At 40.6% G+C, this 19,099-nt stretch overlaps 1 protein-coding gene across 2 annotated transcripts in view; it reads right to left on the bottom strand.

Annotated features, from left to right (window-relative positions):
* Positions 1-18,815, bottom strand: part of sfswap (splicing factor SWAP) — a 107,176-nt gene extending 88,361 nt beyond the window's left edge. The window contains exons 1-5 of one of the 2 annotated variants that reach the window (XM_080419965.1): positions 18,439-18,815; positions 16,066-16,229; positions 12,023-12,148; positions 7,216-7,298; positions 1,529-1,751 (exon numbers count right to left, since the gene is read on the bottom strand). In XM_080419965.1, coding sequence (XP_080276091.1) covers positions 1,529-1,751; positions 7,216-7,298; positions 12,023-12,148; positions 16,066-16,229; positions 18,439-18,641 — 799 coding nt within the window. In that variant the 5' untranslated portion in view covers positions 18,642-18,815. Of the gene's footprint in view, positions 1-1,528; positions 1,752-7,215; positions 7,299-12,022; positions 12,149-16,065; positions 16,230-16,660 lie in introns of both variants that reach the window. The other variant, XM_080419966.1, reaches the window with a different exon arrangement.
* Positions 18,816-19,099: the final 284 nt, after the last annotated feature.

Raw genomic sequence — 19,099 nt, 5'->3', positions numbered from 1 at the left:
GTGACATCATCAATGGGGAATCCAAGCTAATAGAAACTGCAGGCTTTCTATTCCTGGAAAGTTGCAATGCAATAAAAGAAGCCATTGTTCTCGTGTTAATAAAAATCTAAATAAAAAATGTGAAATCTTGTTGGAAAAAAAAATCATGCCTAACGATGATGTCACTGGTAGACGGGTTCCTGGACTGTCCACAGCCCTCCTATGCGACACAGACCAAGTAGTTTTTTTTAAAACCATTTTATCATGAGTATTAGTGAGGACCAATTATATGAAGATAGGTTGAAAAGAGGTGAAGTCGTCCTTTAAGCGCCGAGACCGTAGCCCTACGGGCTGCGGTCTTTTCGCGCATGCGCGGTCCGGGTGCACTTTCGGAAATTTTTTGATCCACTTCCGTTTCCGGTTTGATGACAGGAAATAGAATTATTTGGGATCCGGTTTTGACGATCACGCCCGCTCCCATTCTACAGACGAAACTGAAACTCAATTCTCTTCCTGTAGTTTTTTCTCCTCGCATTTCACTGTTTAACGTAATCCGCTCTAACTCAAACATGGATGCCCCGTTTGACACGCGATCTTCACTGGGAGATACAGGGAGATCTCGCGGATGTAAACAGACCGTTCACGGCTCAATCTTAAGGATTTTAACAAGATCTATGGCGACATGAAAAAAAAAAACAAAAAAAAAAACACCTTGGCACTGGTGAGTACATTATGAGATTAACCTCTGGCGGTGGATGTGTTAAGAGCAAAAAATTTGTTTTACAAAACTCAGCCTCCTGGTGGCGCACTAAAAGGCATATGTGAAAAATGCAAGGCAAAGGTTTTTCCTTGGCCTCTAAGGAGTGTGCATGCAAAGTTGCACGCAGATCGGTGCAGTTATAGCTAAAAACGTGAATCGGCCTGTTATAGCGCCACCATGAGGCTGATTTGAAAGTTTTCAAGTGACATTTCTTCCTGGGCCAAGTGGGAATGTACGTGGAAAATTGCACGGAAAGCGCATGCTGCGTTCATGATTTGAGGCATTTTGTTCAAAATGAACCAATCCTGCAAACTTTGGAAGCCAATCTTAGCCAATCAGGATGGAATATGGAAAATCGGACAGATCCGTGTTGATCTCATGGCTATAGAGATACTGTGTACCGATTCGCGTGTTTTTTGGAGAAAATCCGTAGGAGTAATATCAAAAAATGTGTTTTGCAAAAGTCAGCCTCATGGTGGCGCTATGACAGGCTGATCTGAAAAATGTGGGCCAGAGGTTTTGCTGTGGCATCCAGGGAGTGTGTGTGCCCAGTTTCACAGCGACCGGGCCAACGGTGGCGGAGATTAGCTGCTCGCAGACAGAAGGACGGACGGACACACGGAAGGACGGACGGACGGACGGACGGACGGACGGACGGACAGGGGGCAAAACATACTCTTTCGCCATGCCTTTCGGCCTGGCGGAGAGAATAATTAAAAGACACGAGCCAAAACATTTACAATCAAATGTTGTATGTTGATTCAGGGACTGTTTTGTAATACTACTCACCCTGTGATTGCACTTTCTTGTCAGGGACGGGGTTGTATCGACCTTCCTTCATGGCCTTCAAGATGTGCTTGTAGTAAGGATTTAGGTAATGTTCAAAGCTCAAGAAGTCAAACTGGGAGTTGCCAGACTGCTTGGCTTTTAACACTATCTCAAACTGAGCCCCCTGCTGAGACACAAAATTGGCTGTCCTCTCAATGATCGCATGGGTCTTAGTGGTTGCAGGCTGGAGAAAAGACAAAAATAGAAAGCAGAAAATGGTTTTAAAAATATAATTAATACACTGAATCTGTAATATACCTCATTTGAGCGAAAAAGGGTTACAACCTATGTAGAAGCCTGGCTTGGATAACATCAGGAGAAAGGGAATAGGAAAGGTCAGCAAAACTGCATTCATTTAATACATAAAGGTTGTAAAATGCTTCATTGCGGTTGTAGGTGTCCAGTGACATATCAAACGGTCTGTAAAGACTGTGGGTACCCAGCTGTCAGAGCGTTTTCATGTCAAGGAACGAACCCCAAATTAATATGTATTTGTCCGCAGACCCCCACCTGAAAATATTTTGTACCAGGGACCCCCATACAACATGTCGTTCTGAGCTTGAAGATCTGCTATTTTCAAATAAAAGATGTAGAGTATATAGGTTTAAACTGGTTGCACTGATATTTATGCTATAAACTTATTTAGCTTATCAGGGGCGGCCATAGCTGAGTGGTTAGTGAGCCCCAGGTACGATTCCAGGCCACGCCAGCATATGTGTCGATGAAATGAAATTTGTCCCTGAGCAAGACTCTTAACCCCTAATTGCTCACAGGCCCTCATTGGAAACAAGCCCGCAAGGACTTTCATGAACGTCCTGTTAAAAGGAATTATCCTTACACACACAGAGAAACAGAGCTGGGGAACCCTCCTCAAGGACCCCTGGGGGTCCCTGGACCCTACTTTGACAACCACAGTTCTAGACCATTTTTGTCAACAACTGGGCAGAGCCATGGGCATGTAGTAGGAGGCGGAGGGACTGGGTTAGGTGGGTGGTGCTAAGGTGCACTGCCAACCAGGTATAACATTTTAACACTTACTGTACACTTAAAAAAAAAATATCCCTCCTTATATAATAATACCCAATGATCATGTTTTAGGGGGAAATAGAACCATGGCAACGCATAATCTTAAAGCATCTGGACATTGCACCTCAACAGGACTATTTTGTCAGTTGTGTAAGCTTGGTGTAGGACTGGACCTATGTGGAAAGCTTTGTTTGAGCTGCCTGGATTAATTTAATTAATACTCCTGATATTACTATGCCTCTGGGGTTTATCAAGAATGCAAACGTTTTAAGGAGGGAGGATACATGCACATGTATTAATTAACACTATGCACTCTGATATACACACTGATTAAAGATTGAGATTGTAGACTAAAGATGAAGGTTTCTCAGTTTAATATCACATTTTAATATTCATAAAATGTAGCTGTATTCTGACCTTGGCTTCCTATGATAAAATATTTATTCCTAGTGGACCAACATGTAACCACATAAGGGAAACAGGTCTGTAGAAGATCGTCTCTGTACCAGTTATAATGGAGGCTACCTACAGATGTGCATAGTTGAACAAAGGCGGTCTGTGTTCAGCTACACATTGTTGTGGCTTTTTCAGCACCCTCAGGTGAACACATTTGCACACAAGAGTGACATGCATACTGTACTGCATACACAGACAGACAAACAGAGAGATCAATTACAATGGCTTTGCAGTGGTTCAACAAAACACTGAAAATATTATTATGATTATTATATTAGCACACCGACTAGGCCAGTATGCTGCTGAGTGTCAATGGGAAAATGATGCTCAGGAATAGCTTCTTCATACAAAGGACATACGTTTAAGAACAGCTACCTCACAATAAGGGCATAAGTAATTTCCTTGTGTGTGAAAAGCACTCTCATGTGGGTGACTAATGTTCACTGTGTTGAAATCACTTAAAAAAAACACATGGGATTGGGATGGAAATCAGCAGAACCAGAAATGATCCATTATTCATTATTGCTCCCGCTGTGTGCCTTCAATGAATCATTGACATTAAGTACCTAGAGAGGGAGGAGCAACACTAGACAAAATAACACATTTCTCACCCAGATGAAAAATCATGAATAATAGATAATAACCTTTATGGATGCTGGTTTTGGACTGGTTATAATTTGCAGGTGCAAGAGAGCAATACTTCCTACTCATATTTTGATGTTTGATTTGAAAGAGTGTCACCTGTATTGTTTTTCTGACCTGGTCTACACTGAGTGTCTTGTCAGAGTGATTGTTAATTGGGGCGTTTTAACTGTGTGCTCTCTCTCTCTCATGCCTCTCGGCACATGGAGTATTCTGTCCTACTCTATTCTATGGTGGAGATGGTTGATTTCATTTGGACGTGTTTCATGCTGAGCCCCTATTACTTTACATAGGACGCCTAGGGCAAATACATACTTTCTTAGGTCCATATTTGCTTTAACAACTGTTTTACATTTTCTAATCAATCATTTATGTTAAGACGAGGAATAAAGTATGCAGGTTTTTTTTTCATGGGAAATTCCTCTAAAAATAGCTGATTGACTGTTTTCCCATTGCCAGTAGAAGAGTATGCCAAACTTTGTTTTTTTTTCCTGGTGTGTCACGCTCAACAGCACGAATGCAGCAGATCATATGGGGACAAAACTCACTACAGGAACTGTATCTACCATTACAACTAAAAGGATGTCTGCATCTTATCAATCGTGAGGTTCATTCATCAGAAATTAGTGCATTCCATAGACAGTAAAAAAAACAAGCACATTCGAGTGCCTAAAAGTAGCGCTCTCTCTCTTTCTTCCTTCCTCGCTCTCTCCCCACATCCAGAAGCAATATTACAACTATCCAAACTGATGGCAATAATTGTTTTGGGATTGCTTGCAATTATGATGAAAAGGCATGGGGCTGGGGGGATTTACAATAAAGGATTCTGATTACAAAAACATTTTAATTACTTCCAACAAATTCTCTTTTACTTTGGTTAGAAAATAAATATTACAGCACGCTATAATCTCGCACACCGTGCTTGTAAATAGTTTTTCCAGTTGACACATATCTATTTTTGGGGCAAATACGAGTGAAATACTGTACATGCACTGTAGAAAGTGTAGATTCCTTGGCCTCCTTATTTCCTCTTCCCCTTTATCAGGAGAAGCTCTCTCGTGTCGTAAAAGGGGTGAACATTAGGTTGTCTAATAGGGTGGCAATAAATACCTGTGACTGCAAAATCATTTGTCCCAGGAATGAATGCCAATTGCAACCTTTCCCACTACGTGACAAAAAACTGATGTTAATGGGAGTTTTATCCGATGGGAATGGGGTTTTAATGACTTCCTCCGTGCTCACAACGCTAGGTGGCAGGTTGAAATAGAATCTCTTCCCATTGGACTTAAGATCTGTGAACACTATTGATACATTTAAAATCAGCTCTAGATTTGTCTGTTCAGACTGACCTTGGCTTAGTTCTATTTGTAGTGTTGTTGCTTGTGGCAGGGCCCTAATGATGGCTGCCAGTCAACAGTAGTACCTTCGTGATCCGCAGTAGACAAAATCTAATATAATTATATCTTACCAAATACAGAGTCGATATTGATATTGTGACTATATTGTGGGGATGACTATTGCTGCTTGTCACAAAATGATGAAAAACAGAGACACTAGACAAAAATATCTTCTGAAAGCACCGATAGTCATGCCCAAATTATTGTCGAATCGTAGATATCAAGGTATTGATCAAATGTGTCAGTAACACCCAGCCCTAGACAGACCCATGTGCATGTTTTTAAGGGAATTCTGGAGAGATAATATAATGCATGAACATAACCTACAAATCCTTTTAAATCTTAAGCACTGTAGGACAGGCTTTAAGCCTAATTTAGAGATGATATATATTATTTATATATAGAATATATAAATATAAATAATATTTATTCCTATATATATATATATATATATATATATATATATATATATATATATATATATATATATATATATATTTATATGTACTGTATATATATATATATATATAACATTGTATGTACATCCCAAATAAAAACCGTAATTGTAAGACATCCACTAAATCACATTATAGGTGCATAATTGTCATACTTTGTGTGTGATTTATTACACCTCCTTCATTTACCTGCATAGAGAGTGCAGCTGTGTGAGGCATCAATTCAAGCCAACTAGATTTGGCTAATTGCACCAATGTTAATTTAGGCTGAGTGATCGCTGAAAGAAAATGCTCCAAGACTAAAATTGATAATATTATTATTCTGACATTATACAACAAAGGTGAGTAGCATGCATATTTATGAGAGTATTTCATATTAAATAACAAAGATAATAAATATTTCATATGGTATGGAATGGAGATGGGATAACCTACAACAAAACTGTAATATATACCGTATTTTCAAAGTCAGCATAGTATATGAGTATGGCTTCTTCTCATGCATACAGTAGGAAGATGAAAGTGGAAGACATGGGGTATCATCTCCATCTACAGTAGAGGGACGATTGTCTGATACAAGGCCTGTGGCTCCACTGCACACAAACTGACTGCTCGCTGAAACTGCTGGCCTTAATAACCTGTGACAGGTTTGATACATTTTCAATTACTTTTAAATCTAGGAAGCAGAATTGCAGGGCGACAAGAAAACCTACAGAAAATGTATATATATTTATCACATACTTGTTACTTTGCATATGCCATCTGCTGTTGATGAATAATTAATATTCTCATTTCTAACCATGGTGCAGTTTCCATTTTTTTGTAGTAAAGAAACATATTGCAGGAGCAATTACATTCACATTTTCCAATCTTGTCATTTTTGCATTACACAGAGGGCATCCGTATATAGATTTACCACAAAATAAGTGTTGTGCAAATACAACTAGATTCCGTTGAGAGAAAAAAACACAACTAGATGTATCAAACTGGATTAGACAGCTAAAATGCTTTCAGTAAAAAAAATGGATGATACTACTAGAGATGCAATCTCTATGTTAGCACACGTTTCATTTAGATCAAATCTAGAAGCTGTCGGCTCATACAGTACATGAATGGTGAAACAGCACCAGTAGTAGTAACACCACTAGATTCCTCTAAATGCCATTTAGATTACCCTTCAGTATATCACCTCATTCAGTGTTTTTAAATGGTAAAGCTACACATTACACAGACAATACAAACAGTTGTATGTATTTCAAGTATTCATTTTTTATTCTGTAGGTAGGTAGTCGCAATCTTATTCTGGAGGATGGATGTGGTGGACCACAGCCGTGGTATTACCTGGTATAGGATAGTAAAGACAATCTGTGGTATCTATGGCCTATCCCTAATGTTCAGCCTGCATACTGTCGTTATGTACTTTGTATTTGATTTTTTCTATGAATTGGCAAAGGAAAAATACACCGGTAATTGTTCATTATTGAAAATACCAGCATAATTATATAAACAAATTCTATGAGATTGTCCTAATTTGTTGGAAGCACCCACTGAAGCCCTGCTTTATGTTGCGCACTTTAACCATGAGTCTTGCAACCAGTTCGGCCTCCACAGCAGCATAAGTGGAAAACGCAGATATATAAAAACCAGACACCAATAGGATGTTAACACTCACCAGTTCAACGTCAGGAGGGATGGCCAGTCCTGGCGGTGCCACATAGGGTTCCTCGCCGTCCCCCTGCTCTGCTCCGTCTTCATCTGGTGTGCATTTGGTGATAGCGGAGGGAAGGAATGGAGAGAACAAAAGTGTGAAATTCACCCCGCAGTTGTTCATAACAAAAACAAACAAACAAGCTACTCTGGCCAAACAGCCAGCAGCATTCAAAAAGTTTCACTTTTAGTTTTCCAAAAGGAGTCAGACCCTGTAACATAGCCTAGTTGTTCACACAACATAATATACTGTATATATGCAGTACACTTTCTTTCCTTCATCCAACATCTGTATATGTGAAAGGTCAACCGGAACAAGAGAAACATTTATTTCAGTGCATCACTGTGGTGGAGTCTGCAAACGAACACAGACGTACACCCATTTATCGTACATACAATATGCCAGCTATGGAGCAAAGCTGCCATTTCCTTTGCGACCTCATTATGCTTAATGGATGCAGTTTTATTACGCTACTTTAATCTGGTGCCTGACATGTGCCCAGGTCATTCTGTAGATCCATCAATCGAATAAGGCTCCTAGTGAGAAAAAGAAAACGACCCGTTTCATCGAGGCTTTCCATTTAGACCAGAAGAGGAAACTACTGACAAATTGTTTTGTTTTCCCTACAAATGTCAGAGCCCTGAATGAGGACATGTTCAAAAAAAGAAAGAACAAAAACAAAACAACTGTAAGAATCCGGAGCAACTTATCAAACCGTTACTTGCACACAATGTACAAAGACAAGTGAAACAGACATTTGTGCTTCTTGAACATTATGACACTGTTGCTAAATATATCATACCTGTCTTAAGAGGTTGATCGTACTGTACCTGCCATTTACCTGTACTTACTGTAAACTTTATTTGCGAGGACTGCAGATGAAAATTTGCATCCCTGCTAAATCGGGTCTACCGTAATTTTCACACTATAAGCCGCACCTGAATATAAGCCGCAGCAGCTAAATTGAATGATTTGTACATATATAAGCCGCGCTGGACTATAAGCCGCGGGTGTAAAATCCATAGATTTAGGAGGTCCCCTAGTGGCCGTTGGCTGTAAAAATCCATAGATAAGCCGCACCGTTATATAAGCCGCAGGGTCGAAAAATGGGGAAAAAGTCGCGGCTTATAGTCCGAAATTTTCGGTATTTACATTACATTATTATGTACTGTTCATTAATATGCTCTGTCCTGTCTAAATAAACATAAAAAAATTATTTTCGATGCATTTCATTTTTCCAGTGTTATTTATTTTTTTATTATAATTATCTTGCTATATTGTACTGTTGATCTATTGATATTGGGAGTGATTGACAGTGAATTTTTTCCTATGAATTTTCTATCAAAGGATATTTCACTTTTTCTTAGATTTTGGTCTTTTTGGGGGGTTCTGTGATGTGGTTTATTTGTGGTTTGTCTATTTTTGAAAATATGTACTCAAACGGTCTACATACGTATGTGTATACACTAAAATCTAGTGTACACTAGAAACACTAGGATCTTGCAATCACAAAAATGTACAGTATCCATCTAGTGACTAAATAGATTCTGCATTTGTATTCTTTACAGCTGAACCATACTGAAGCTCAGTCAGGTGAGTGAACGTACTCATGGTGAATTGAACTTCTCACTATTAGACCTAAACTTATCATCTATCCCAGGGACACCTAGACTGCATACCGTAGCTACCCGAGCGCTGGCTGTGACAAAGCATTGCCGCCAATGAGTATTCTCATGTATAATTTAAAGCTGCAGATACACAGTTAATTCTCCAGCTGACAATGTGTGCACATGCTGGCTAGTCGCGATGCTGGCCGGCTGAGCGAAGAATGGCTTGGCTAGTCTGGGAGAAGGGGGGACATGGGACACGGACATGCAGTCTTGGCAGTTGCAGTGACTACTCTGATATATGGGCCTGGTCCTGTGGCTTTGTCAGCACCCCGGGTGTCTGTGATAAATTATAGGATAATTTAGAGCAATGAAAACCCTACAGAGCAAGAGATGGAGATGCCGGGCAAGACCTACCGTGATTTACATACGACCAGCGGTCCAAGTGTTACGCCCATCAATACATGTTACCATCAAGAAAGACTAAACGGTCACCATTCAGTACATATGCTTCACTTATAGCGAGATAGCAGATGTCTGAAAGCTCCACAGACTCCTCAAAGTCCCAAAAGAATAAGGACAAGTGTCAATGAATAATTCATGACAGCATGAGGCTGTCCTAACATGGTGTTTAGATCATAAAATCTGATGAACCGTATAATATCTGAACTGAAACAGACAGACTCCCTCCAGGAGACAGGTCCAGGGCTGCTCGTCTTTTCAGTGCAACTCCTAGTCGCGTCGCACGTCTAGGGTTAGATTTGCTGGGGGGGATGGGGGGTGTAATCCATCTCTCTGCTTTTAATATCCCCCATCTGGTCATTTATTGTCATTGCTGGTAGGGTTATATTAACACTGGCGTCCCTATTTTGGGCAAATCCTACGTATATTAAAATGTCCCTGGAAAGACAGACAGACGGACAGACAGACACGTACAACGGGTACTCTGACAATGGTTACAACGGGTATTGCATAACCGACTTGCATCGTTCCCGACTTGCGTGGTCCGGCCGGTGCCCAAAGGGCAAAAACAAAACATTAATATGAATAAAAACTGCCAACATCACGACGGAGCAAATGAAACGAGAGCAAATATACAATGAGCTGCGTCAAATATTTATTTTCAAACCCAGGACCAGCTGAATATGGAAGAGAGATTCCCGCACACTGTCTTCACTTATAAAGAGGTTTTTATTGCAACGTTTCGGCCACTTGGACCTTCGTCAGGCATCACACACACGAACACACGAACACACCCAGGAACAGCAAAACCACAGATAAACCCAAAATAACTAGCGATGCACAAATCTATAAAGACATTGTCTTGTATTGTTTCCCATCACAAGAAAGAAATGTATATCTGTTAACATCTAAAAACAAAGTGGTTTTGGGGCTCATGCCCCTTTAAGGCACACTCTGTTGCATAGGACTATAGCCTACCAATAATTGTGAAAGTAGACTAGTGATATAGCATACTTTCTCTAATATGAATTCAGAATTGTTCCCTGCTTTCTACCGGTGCCAGCTGGAGTAGTAAAGCCTTGGCTTGGTGGTGTATTCTTTCAGGCTGATAAGCCAATATTTATACCAATTATGTTTTTCGTTCCTTATTTAACAGCCACCAGCATTACACTGGCTCATCATTAAACACAACCATCCTCCTTAATTGAATATTGATGCCAGTTTGGCAGTGCCCAGCCAGTTAACAAGGTTACTCCAAAATTCTACACAAAGTCAAGTATACTGTGTATGTGTTAGGGGTGTGCCGATATATCGTCCCGCGATATATCGTGATACGTTTTCATGATGAGATGTACCGTTATGGCGTTTTTTGGGCGCAACAATAATAATGCAAAAACAGACATTGTTTGCATTTGCTTATTTTCCCCCCCATATTTTTCATAAGCTTTTTCCCCATATATTTTCATAATAAGAAAGTGCCATATATCGTATCGTATCGATATCGTGAGCCCAATATCGTGTATCATATCGTGAAATTAGTGTATCGGCACACCCCTAGTATGTGTGTATAAACAGGAAATCCATGGACCAAATTCAGAGTTCAATGGTGGTTAGGTCAACGCACAACTGCTTGTCAACCATGGTAAAATACCCTTGAGGAGTATTCGTAGGGCAAATGAGGGGCAGTGAAAACCTGACATCACTGGTAATAAAAACATACTGACACAAGGAATTAACAATCACATTTAACAAATTACACAGAACATTGAAAGTTTCAGTTATGTGTGGGATCTACAGGGGTACACTTCTTGACAGCCAGACTTCTTTTCAATGTGTTCACTATCCTAAGTATAGCCCTATCGGCCATTATTTGACATACAAATCGTGAGCAGTTACGACTCCAGATTTTGAAATAATTATAAGAAACAAACCAAAAACAAAACCAAATTTATCCTAATACCCTGTATTTGTCTGAACATTTATTCAGTAAAGAAGTTTGTCAGTCATGATACTCCATTATTCTCAACATTTTAACACTAAGAAAATGTTGCACTTATTGACAAAATAGCACTCACAACATCAGTAATGGGTGGGCTAGGATTCTCCAAAAGTCAGGTCCAAAGATTTGTCTCCATTCAGCCTGTCAAACTGGATGCACCGTAATGATGGTAATGACAGTCCTTTATTATATCACTTTCCTACCCATTGCCCTTGTCATCACATCACATGCCCCAGACAGAAACATGGAGGGAGGGAGGGCATTCGTTCTTTTGTAATCCAACCCTCAGTGTTAGGTTATAGATGTCTCCGCCAGGCCGAAAGGCATGGCGAGAGATTATGTTTTGCTTGGTTTTACGCTTTATTAATGTCTTTGACTTCTCTTTTCACTTTTTTATTATGACCTGGCTTTGTGAGCTGTAAAAGTCAGCAAGGGTGTCACAATCTACACTTTTAAGAAAATAAATAAATATATTCCCACATCACACTCTTTTGAATGCTCCCAAACAAGTCAATGTATTATTGCACAACGTTTTGACCTGATACAGCCTTCGCCAGGTACATGACTCTGTAGTGAGTGAGTGAGTGTTCTCTCACCAATGGGGGGTGTGTGTGTGTGTGTGTGTGTGTGTGTGTGTGTGTGTGTGTGTGTGTGTGTGTGTGTGTGTGTGTGTGTGTGTGTGTGTGTGTGTGTGTTCTCTCACCATCCCCCCTGTCCTCATCCTCAGTGGGCTGGGTTGGGTCATAATATTCAGCACTGTATTTGAAGGCCACTGCGTTATAGGTGCCTTCATCAGCTAGAGCTTCACTCAGACGCTTGTACTCCTCCTCTGAAAGAAAAATGATTAACCTCAACATTATTCATCATTTCATTCAACAGACCTTTAGTTCAGTATCATTCAAATAATACAGCTAGCCTGAACATCTTCTCACCTATAACGACATTCATTAATGTTAGTTAACATTAATTAGAATGATAATCATATAGATGATACAATACATTCTTTGCATATGACTCTGGATCTATTCTATATTTTGGACAGACACTAAATATGAGAACAGAAAACATAATGGCTACTTTTCTTCAGACACAACCCCTTTTCAATTGAAATTCATGACAAACTCTTTCAAGCAAGGGCAAAATTCTGCCAAGCTCCATTAATATTTCTAATGTTTCCCTGCTGTCCCCTCCAATGGACAGATGGGTAATAGCCTGAGTGAATGGGGTCAAGCTACCAAATTCAAGGGCAAACCAGGTGAGGTTGGAGGATGAATGTAGTGTGTGTGTGTGTGTGTGTGTGTGTGTGTGTGTGTGTGTGTGTGTGTGTGTGTGTATGTGTGAGAGAGAGAGAGATACTACACAATACAAATCACAAGACACGGTCTCACTCATCAATTGTACTTAAAGGCCCAATCCGGGATTGCCTTTTAGTTCTCTGCAATTGACCCAACCTAATTATTAAGAGCAATGGGCAGTCACCTAGCGGCATTCGGCATCAAACTGGGAACCTTCATTTCCCACTGTGCCACTTTATATGGCCCACAATAAGGACTGCCCGATGGCCTAGGCATGTAAAAGGAAGTATGGGCAAATTAGATGTGTCTACTATGCCTGGTCGGGCAAGTACCAAATGAGTACTTTCATAAACTTTTCCCCTTTCTTTATCGATTTCTCCTGTCAGTTGACGGGTTGCCGTTTGTCTGCTTTGGCTGAACATCAATGCCTGAGCAGGGCTTTAGAATGTGACCAAAATGAGAGTGCGAGTTCCAACTTCACGCGTCTGCATGTTCAACATCAGTTCACATAGTTGATGAAACGCATGCATGATGATGAAATAATTGAAAAAGCCATTAAAAACAAGTTCTGTTCTGCCAGTAAGCAGTAGTAAACAATAGGCAGGTCGAGTTTTAATATAAGTCATGTGACCTGTAGGCCACCTATGTGTCCCGGGCCTGGCTATTTATAGCCCGGATTCTGACAGTCATCCACGAATTCACAGAACCATATTTACATTTGTAACTTCCGTTAAAACATTGACAAGGCAGTCGTGCTGTCAGAAGTGGGTTTAAGCCCTGTGAGGCGCACCCAAGCAGGCAGAAGCTGAGTGATTGGCAATGCGAATTGCCTGCTTCTACTGACTCAGCGCCATTCCTATTGCATACCGATAGGGTGAGAATCTGTTCTGATCATTCCCTCAGCATCAACATGGTACGTGAAAGAGAGAAAATAACCAGTGTATTTCTACTGTGCAGCAACGAAAAGATTGCTCACAGATAAAATAGAGGCAGAAACAAAGCATCAGCTCTGAACCCTCATCTTCTCGGCACCCAGTATGCATACCAACATATGATTAACGGTCTTTAGGGTATATACTACTAACTACACACGGTTTTGCGGGTGCAGTGAGTGGATAGGTTCAAAAAGTGGTTTTGCACAATGTGCATTTCTACACCCTCCCCGGACCAACAGTGGGTGTTGGCAGTGACAGGGACTATACACACGGGGGGGAATTGGCATTGCCACTAAAGTGGGGAGAAAAAAATGAACAACAAAAACTGTAAAAAATAAAAAGTAAAGTTTAACTTTTCTCAACTCTTGGAAGCGTTCCACTCTGCCAAAAGAAAAAGCAGCTCAAGGCTTTTCAGAGGGCGTATATGCCTTCTTTGTGATTTGCGGCTGCTTCCCATCGGGTTTGAAGGTAACAAAGGCAGCGGTGGTTGGGAAGAAATGCTATGTGTGAGTACATACCTCGTACTCTCCATCATTATTACCTTTTTTGCTCCAACTTAGTCTCAGAACCATAATTCTCACTGTAACCATGTCTGATATGAATGCCAATTACAAAATTCTCAGGATGCGTAAGAATGTGCTGGCGGAGCATGTTCTGTAGTGTGGTGGACAGATTTCTGTTGTGTACATTGATTTCACAATATTTAGATTTGTATCTATATTTCAGACATATCTCCCATGGAGATATGGCATCAATAGAATTATGGCTCACAAATAAATCCACTCACAGCCCCTCACTTGACTCAACCACAACTACATCCACCCAACCCACAAAGAGATGAAAACAAACTCCCACATACAATGCACCAATATTCCTGCACCACCAGCTCCACTGCTACGGGATTAACGGTATATTACCTTCTGTGCAATATAAACAAGGCAAATAATGTCATGTATAACATTGAATATAGGAAGATTTTGTCCAAAACTCATGCAAATCGGTACACATTATCTCTGCAGTCATGTGATCAAGATGGATCTGTCCTATTTTTCTGATTCCATTCCAATTGTCTATGACTGACATCCAAAGTTTCCTCCGGGCCCGTTTTGCAAAATAATGCTACAAATCATGACCTGATTTGATCAGCCCCAAATTGTAATCACACATTATGGGGCCTCTAAACAATACGGACCCAATGCAGCGCTTCTAAACAATGCAGAAAACACTAAGGATTTGACTTGTGTAGAGAGAAAATAACCAGTATATTTCTACTGTGCAGTTCTATGAAAAATGCTAACAGCTCAGAGATGAAATAGAGGCATGCTCTGCAGCCACTGTACATGCAGATATGATTATCTGCCTTTAGAGTATGTACTACACACACAAACAAAATGTTGCAGGTGCAGTGAGTGGTGGATAGGTTCAAAAAGCAGTTACCACGATGCACATTTCATTTCTCCAACAATGACCCACCACCGTGGAGTTTCCTCACTGTCATATGTCAAGTGTATCAGAGGAGACTGTGGTTGTCTACACCCTCCTCAGACTAATAATAGTGGGGTGGCAGTGAGTGACAGGGACTACTATACACATGGGTGGAATTGGCATAGTGACTAAATTGGGGAGAAAAGGAACAAAAACGTCTAATCCAAAAAAAAATCAACTTTTCTCAACTTTTGGATGCTCTTGACTCTGCCAAAAACAAGCAGCTTAAGGCCTTTTAGAGGGCGTATGCTCCTTCTTTGTGATTTGCGGCTGCTTCCCATCGGGTTTGAAGGCAACAAAGGCAGTGGGAGTTGGTGAGTACGTAACCCATACTCGCCATCATCATTACCTTTTTCACTGTAACCAAGACTCTCTGATTTGAATGCCAATACAATTCCCAGAATGTGATCAAAGTGACTATAGCAATTTAGCATAACTTTTGTAAATTTAGTAGCAACTAGCTGCCTCAAAAATGTAATAGCTAAGCATGGATGTTATGTTAATACTTGGAGACAGAAGTTTTGTATGGAAAAATCTACTCAGAAAAACAGATCAAGTTATACAAATGGCATTTAGTAAATTCCAATCTGTGTCATTTTTTTTATTTGAGATAAAAAGCATTATTTTACACTTTGGCTATTAAAAAATAGCAGATATACAAGCTCATAGCACGGCACCGAGTGCTGCGCTACAAGCTTGTAGATCTGCTATTTTTGAAAAATCATGAAAATGTGGGCAAATCTTTGAATATATATATATTTTTATATTTTTATATAACATTTTTAACTAAAATCTTTGCTTCTGGGGTTCCCTGGAACAAAATATTTCAAGATGGGGGTCCACGGCCAAATAAATATAATTTTGGGGGTCCTTGACATGAAAAAGTTTGAGCACCACTGATATAGAAACATACGTTTTTCAGAAAAACTTATGTTTTTTACTGGATTTAGAAGACATTTGTAGAATCTGCTTCAGGTCTTAATGGGTTAACTAAGGATCTACTCAGTGTGTCTGAATAAAAGCCTGCCAACCTTGTCTGGCCTCTTCATCCAGAAGGTCAGCGTGCATGGCCAGGTATCTCTCCTCATCACAAAGTGCCTCAATCCTGGCCTCCTCTTCTGACAGCTGGTATGATGTGTTCCATGACCCACTGTCATAATCTGAGAGGTCATGTAAGTGACCACGGCCATCGTATCTGTTGGATGAACAGAGGGATTAGACACTAGAAGCTGACGGAGTGTTCTACACAACAAGGACCTACTTACCACATTGAGGGAGAAACCTAAAACCAAATGTTTTTAAACATCAAAAAACTTTCTACCTCAGTCATGTTTCTGCCATGAGGGAAAGTAGACATCAAGTAAAAAGACACTGGCAGCATAACAACTTCCTGAACAGGCCTAATAAAAAATACTGCGATTAAGTTGCCTAGATTGTTTACTGGTGCTGTTTCATTCTTTTTCTCACGAGTTCCTAACAAATTGAGAACCCTATATCGACAAAAAGCAAAAAAAGAAAGCAACTCGCCTCTTACCTTACAGGGTTCAATTGCCCCCCATAACACCCATCATTACTTCTACATCTGCAAAAAGAGTTACATTCACACAAACCCGAGCACATAAATACCTATCCGTAAGAACCCAAACGGACGACATTTTCCTGCGTTCGTTCCTCTACGCCACGTTTCCGTCCCACTTTCTTCATGGAGAGAAAGAATTGGGGTGCTGGGTTTGGCATTCGGGGTCTGTCAGGACCCCTTAGCCTACCTTTGCTGGGGAAAGAACTGGGTTATGTGATAGAGACAGTCACAGATACATAAGCTGCACAAACAAAACAGGAGTCAGGTCAATGCAGATGCAGATGGCTCAGCAAACTGGCTTTGAAGGAGCCAATCCCTCCAGTAGAGTGAATTAGGAATTGTGTTTTTCCAACAAGTAGTCAGCTTTTTCCTATTGCTCATGTGGCAACAGGGCACTGCCCCAGTACCTACAGGGAGCTAATAGCAGATGCTTTCAATTCAACTCTCACACTGAGCCACCTTATCTGCATTAAGACTTAAAAGCAGCACTATGTAACTTTCCTCTTCTACCCCGGATTTGAACCCGGTTTCCGGCACAAGTGCTGAGTTTTTTTTTTACCAATAAGCTAATAGAGCAGACCTGCTTATTCAGGGGATGAATTGAATCTCAACCATCAGGTCGGAATTTGTGTTAGATCCTGTGTCTAGGTGTGACATGACCTTTGACACGATCAAAAATGTCTCAATAGAAGAGAAGGGAGACAAAATACAACCACCACAAACTTACATTTTATTCATTAAATAAATAAGTTACATAGTGAGACTTTAAGGTTTAGAGAGAATTTGCTCTGGTCTTATTGGCGTTGCTTTTGTATCAACAAGCTCATTCCCAACTGTACATCACACTGCTGTAATGTTAGGGTTAAAGATTCCAGAGGAAATTCTTCCAAGACGCCATGCCAAGATGCAAGTCCCCTTTCAAGGCTAATACATTGACAGCATATTAAGGATATTAAGGAACAGAAGAAAAGGAAAACTAATTAATTTGCCCATTTCTAGTCTGAAATGACACAGATCATTACATCATAGCCAGCATGGCTGGAGTTATCAGGAATGTGCATCTTAGCATGATGGTCTGAGAGTAGATCAGCTACGCTTTGTTTGTAATTCATGTTCATCATGACATCCAAGGACATGTTAGTTGGCTATGGTACAGATATTCGTCGTATAGGCTATGATTTCCAAGGCCTATTGTTTCTCCTTCTGCAAAACTATAACTCGGCATGGAATTTGCAATGCCTTCAAAAAGGCAACACTTGGTTAGATCAGTGATTCTCAAAGTGGGGTCCGGGGACCCCCAGGGGTCTTTGAGGGGGATCCATTGGGTCCCCAGTCAAATGATTGATAGTGAAATGGACTCTTATGGGTCTGTAACTCCGAGGAAGTACAAATGGAACCAAATGGACCCTTACGGGTCCATTTGGTTCCATTTGTATACTCTCAGAGTTACATTAACATTGATTTTGCAGTGTATATTGGGGTCCCAGAGATACAAAATGCCATCAAATGGGGGTCCATGGCCTAATACATATCAAATTGGGTTCCTTGAAATGAAAATGGTTCGAAATCACAGCAATAGCATTAAAGAGTGTCTCTTTTGGGGGTCCCTGGCATATCTTTTCAAATGTGGGTCCGTGAGCTGATATGTATCAATTTGGGGGGGTTCGTCCTTGACATGAAAAAGTTTGAGAACCAACTGACATAGAAACACAGGTTTTTTTTTGCAGAAAACTGTTAGGATTCAGAAGACATTTGTAGAATCCTCGTCAGGGGGCTCTTAATGGGGTTAAGATAACGATTCCTTTTTAAGTTTGGTTCAACCGACCTATCAATCATGATGTTCTTGTCCCCCATCCATGGGATGAGATGTTTGCCGTGTTCGTGGAACAGAGCCTTTTCGTTGTCCCTGAACACCTTGCAGGCGTAGCCGAACACCAAGAGGTCGGCGTATTTGTCACTGTCGCTCACGTCCTTCTTCGCCTTCGGTTTGTTGTTGTGGTCCCTCTTTCCCGCTCCACGGCGATACATCCCGACGTGTTTTAGGGGGGGACAACAGTAAACTCGCGTGACAAAATAAGTACCGACGGAAAAGGGAGATATTTCCTCCAGAGACGACCTCTCTACGACAAGTTAGACATCCAGGAAGGGTCAGAAATCCGCGATATTCCTTCTCAAACCCCAAAAATGCCTAGCGAATGCCGGCGGCCATGTTGGAAATGCGAGCGAGTAAGTGTGATGTTGATTTTGAATAGGCAGTTTTTAGGCCATATCATCTATGTGATTACTATATGATTTGTCTACAGGTTTTTTTTTCTCCAATCAAAAATATGGTGTGTTTAATCACTATACGTTTATCTTCTTCTTTTTCATTTGATGGTATAGAAGGCAGCTTTCTGTCCACAGAAGTTTTTTTGAGATTCTGTCGAATGTGCTGTTCTGAAACCTGCAGGAGGAGTGAGGTTACACGGCTAAAGTGTTGCCAGATT

The sequence above is a fragment of the Gymnoscopelus braueri genome, assembly GCF_963280865.1.
Source record: "Gymnoscopelus braueri genome assembly, chromosome: 22".
In the NCBI taxonomy this organism is placed as follows: Eukaryota; Metazoa; Chordata; class Actinopteri; order Myctophiformes; family Myctophidae; genus Gymnoscopelus; species Gymnoscopelus braueri.
The sequence above is the reverse complement of the archived record's forward strand: the minus strand, read 5'-3'. Positions and strand labels throughout refer to the sequence as shown.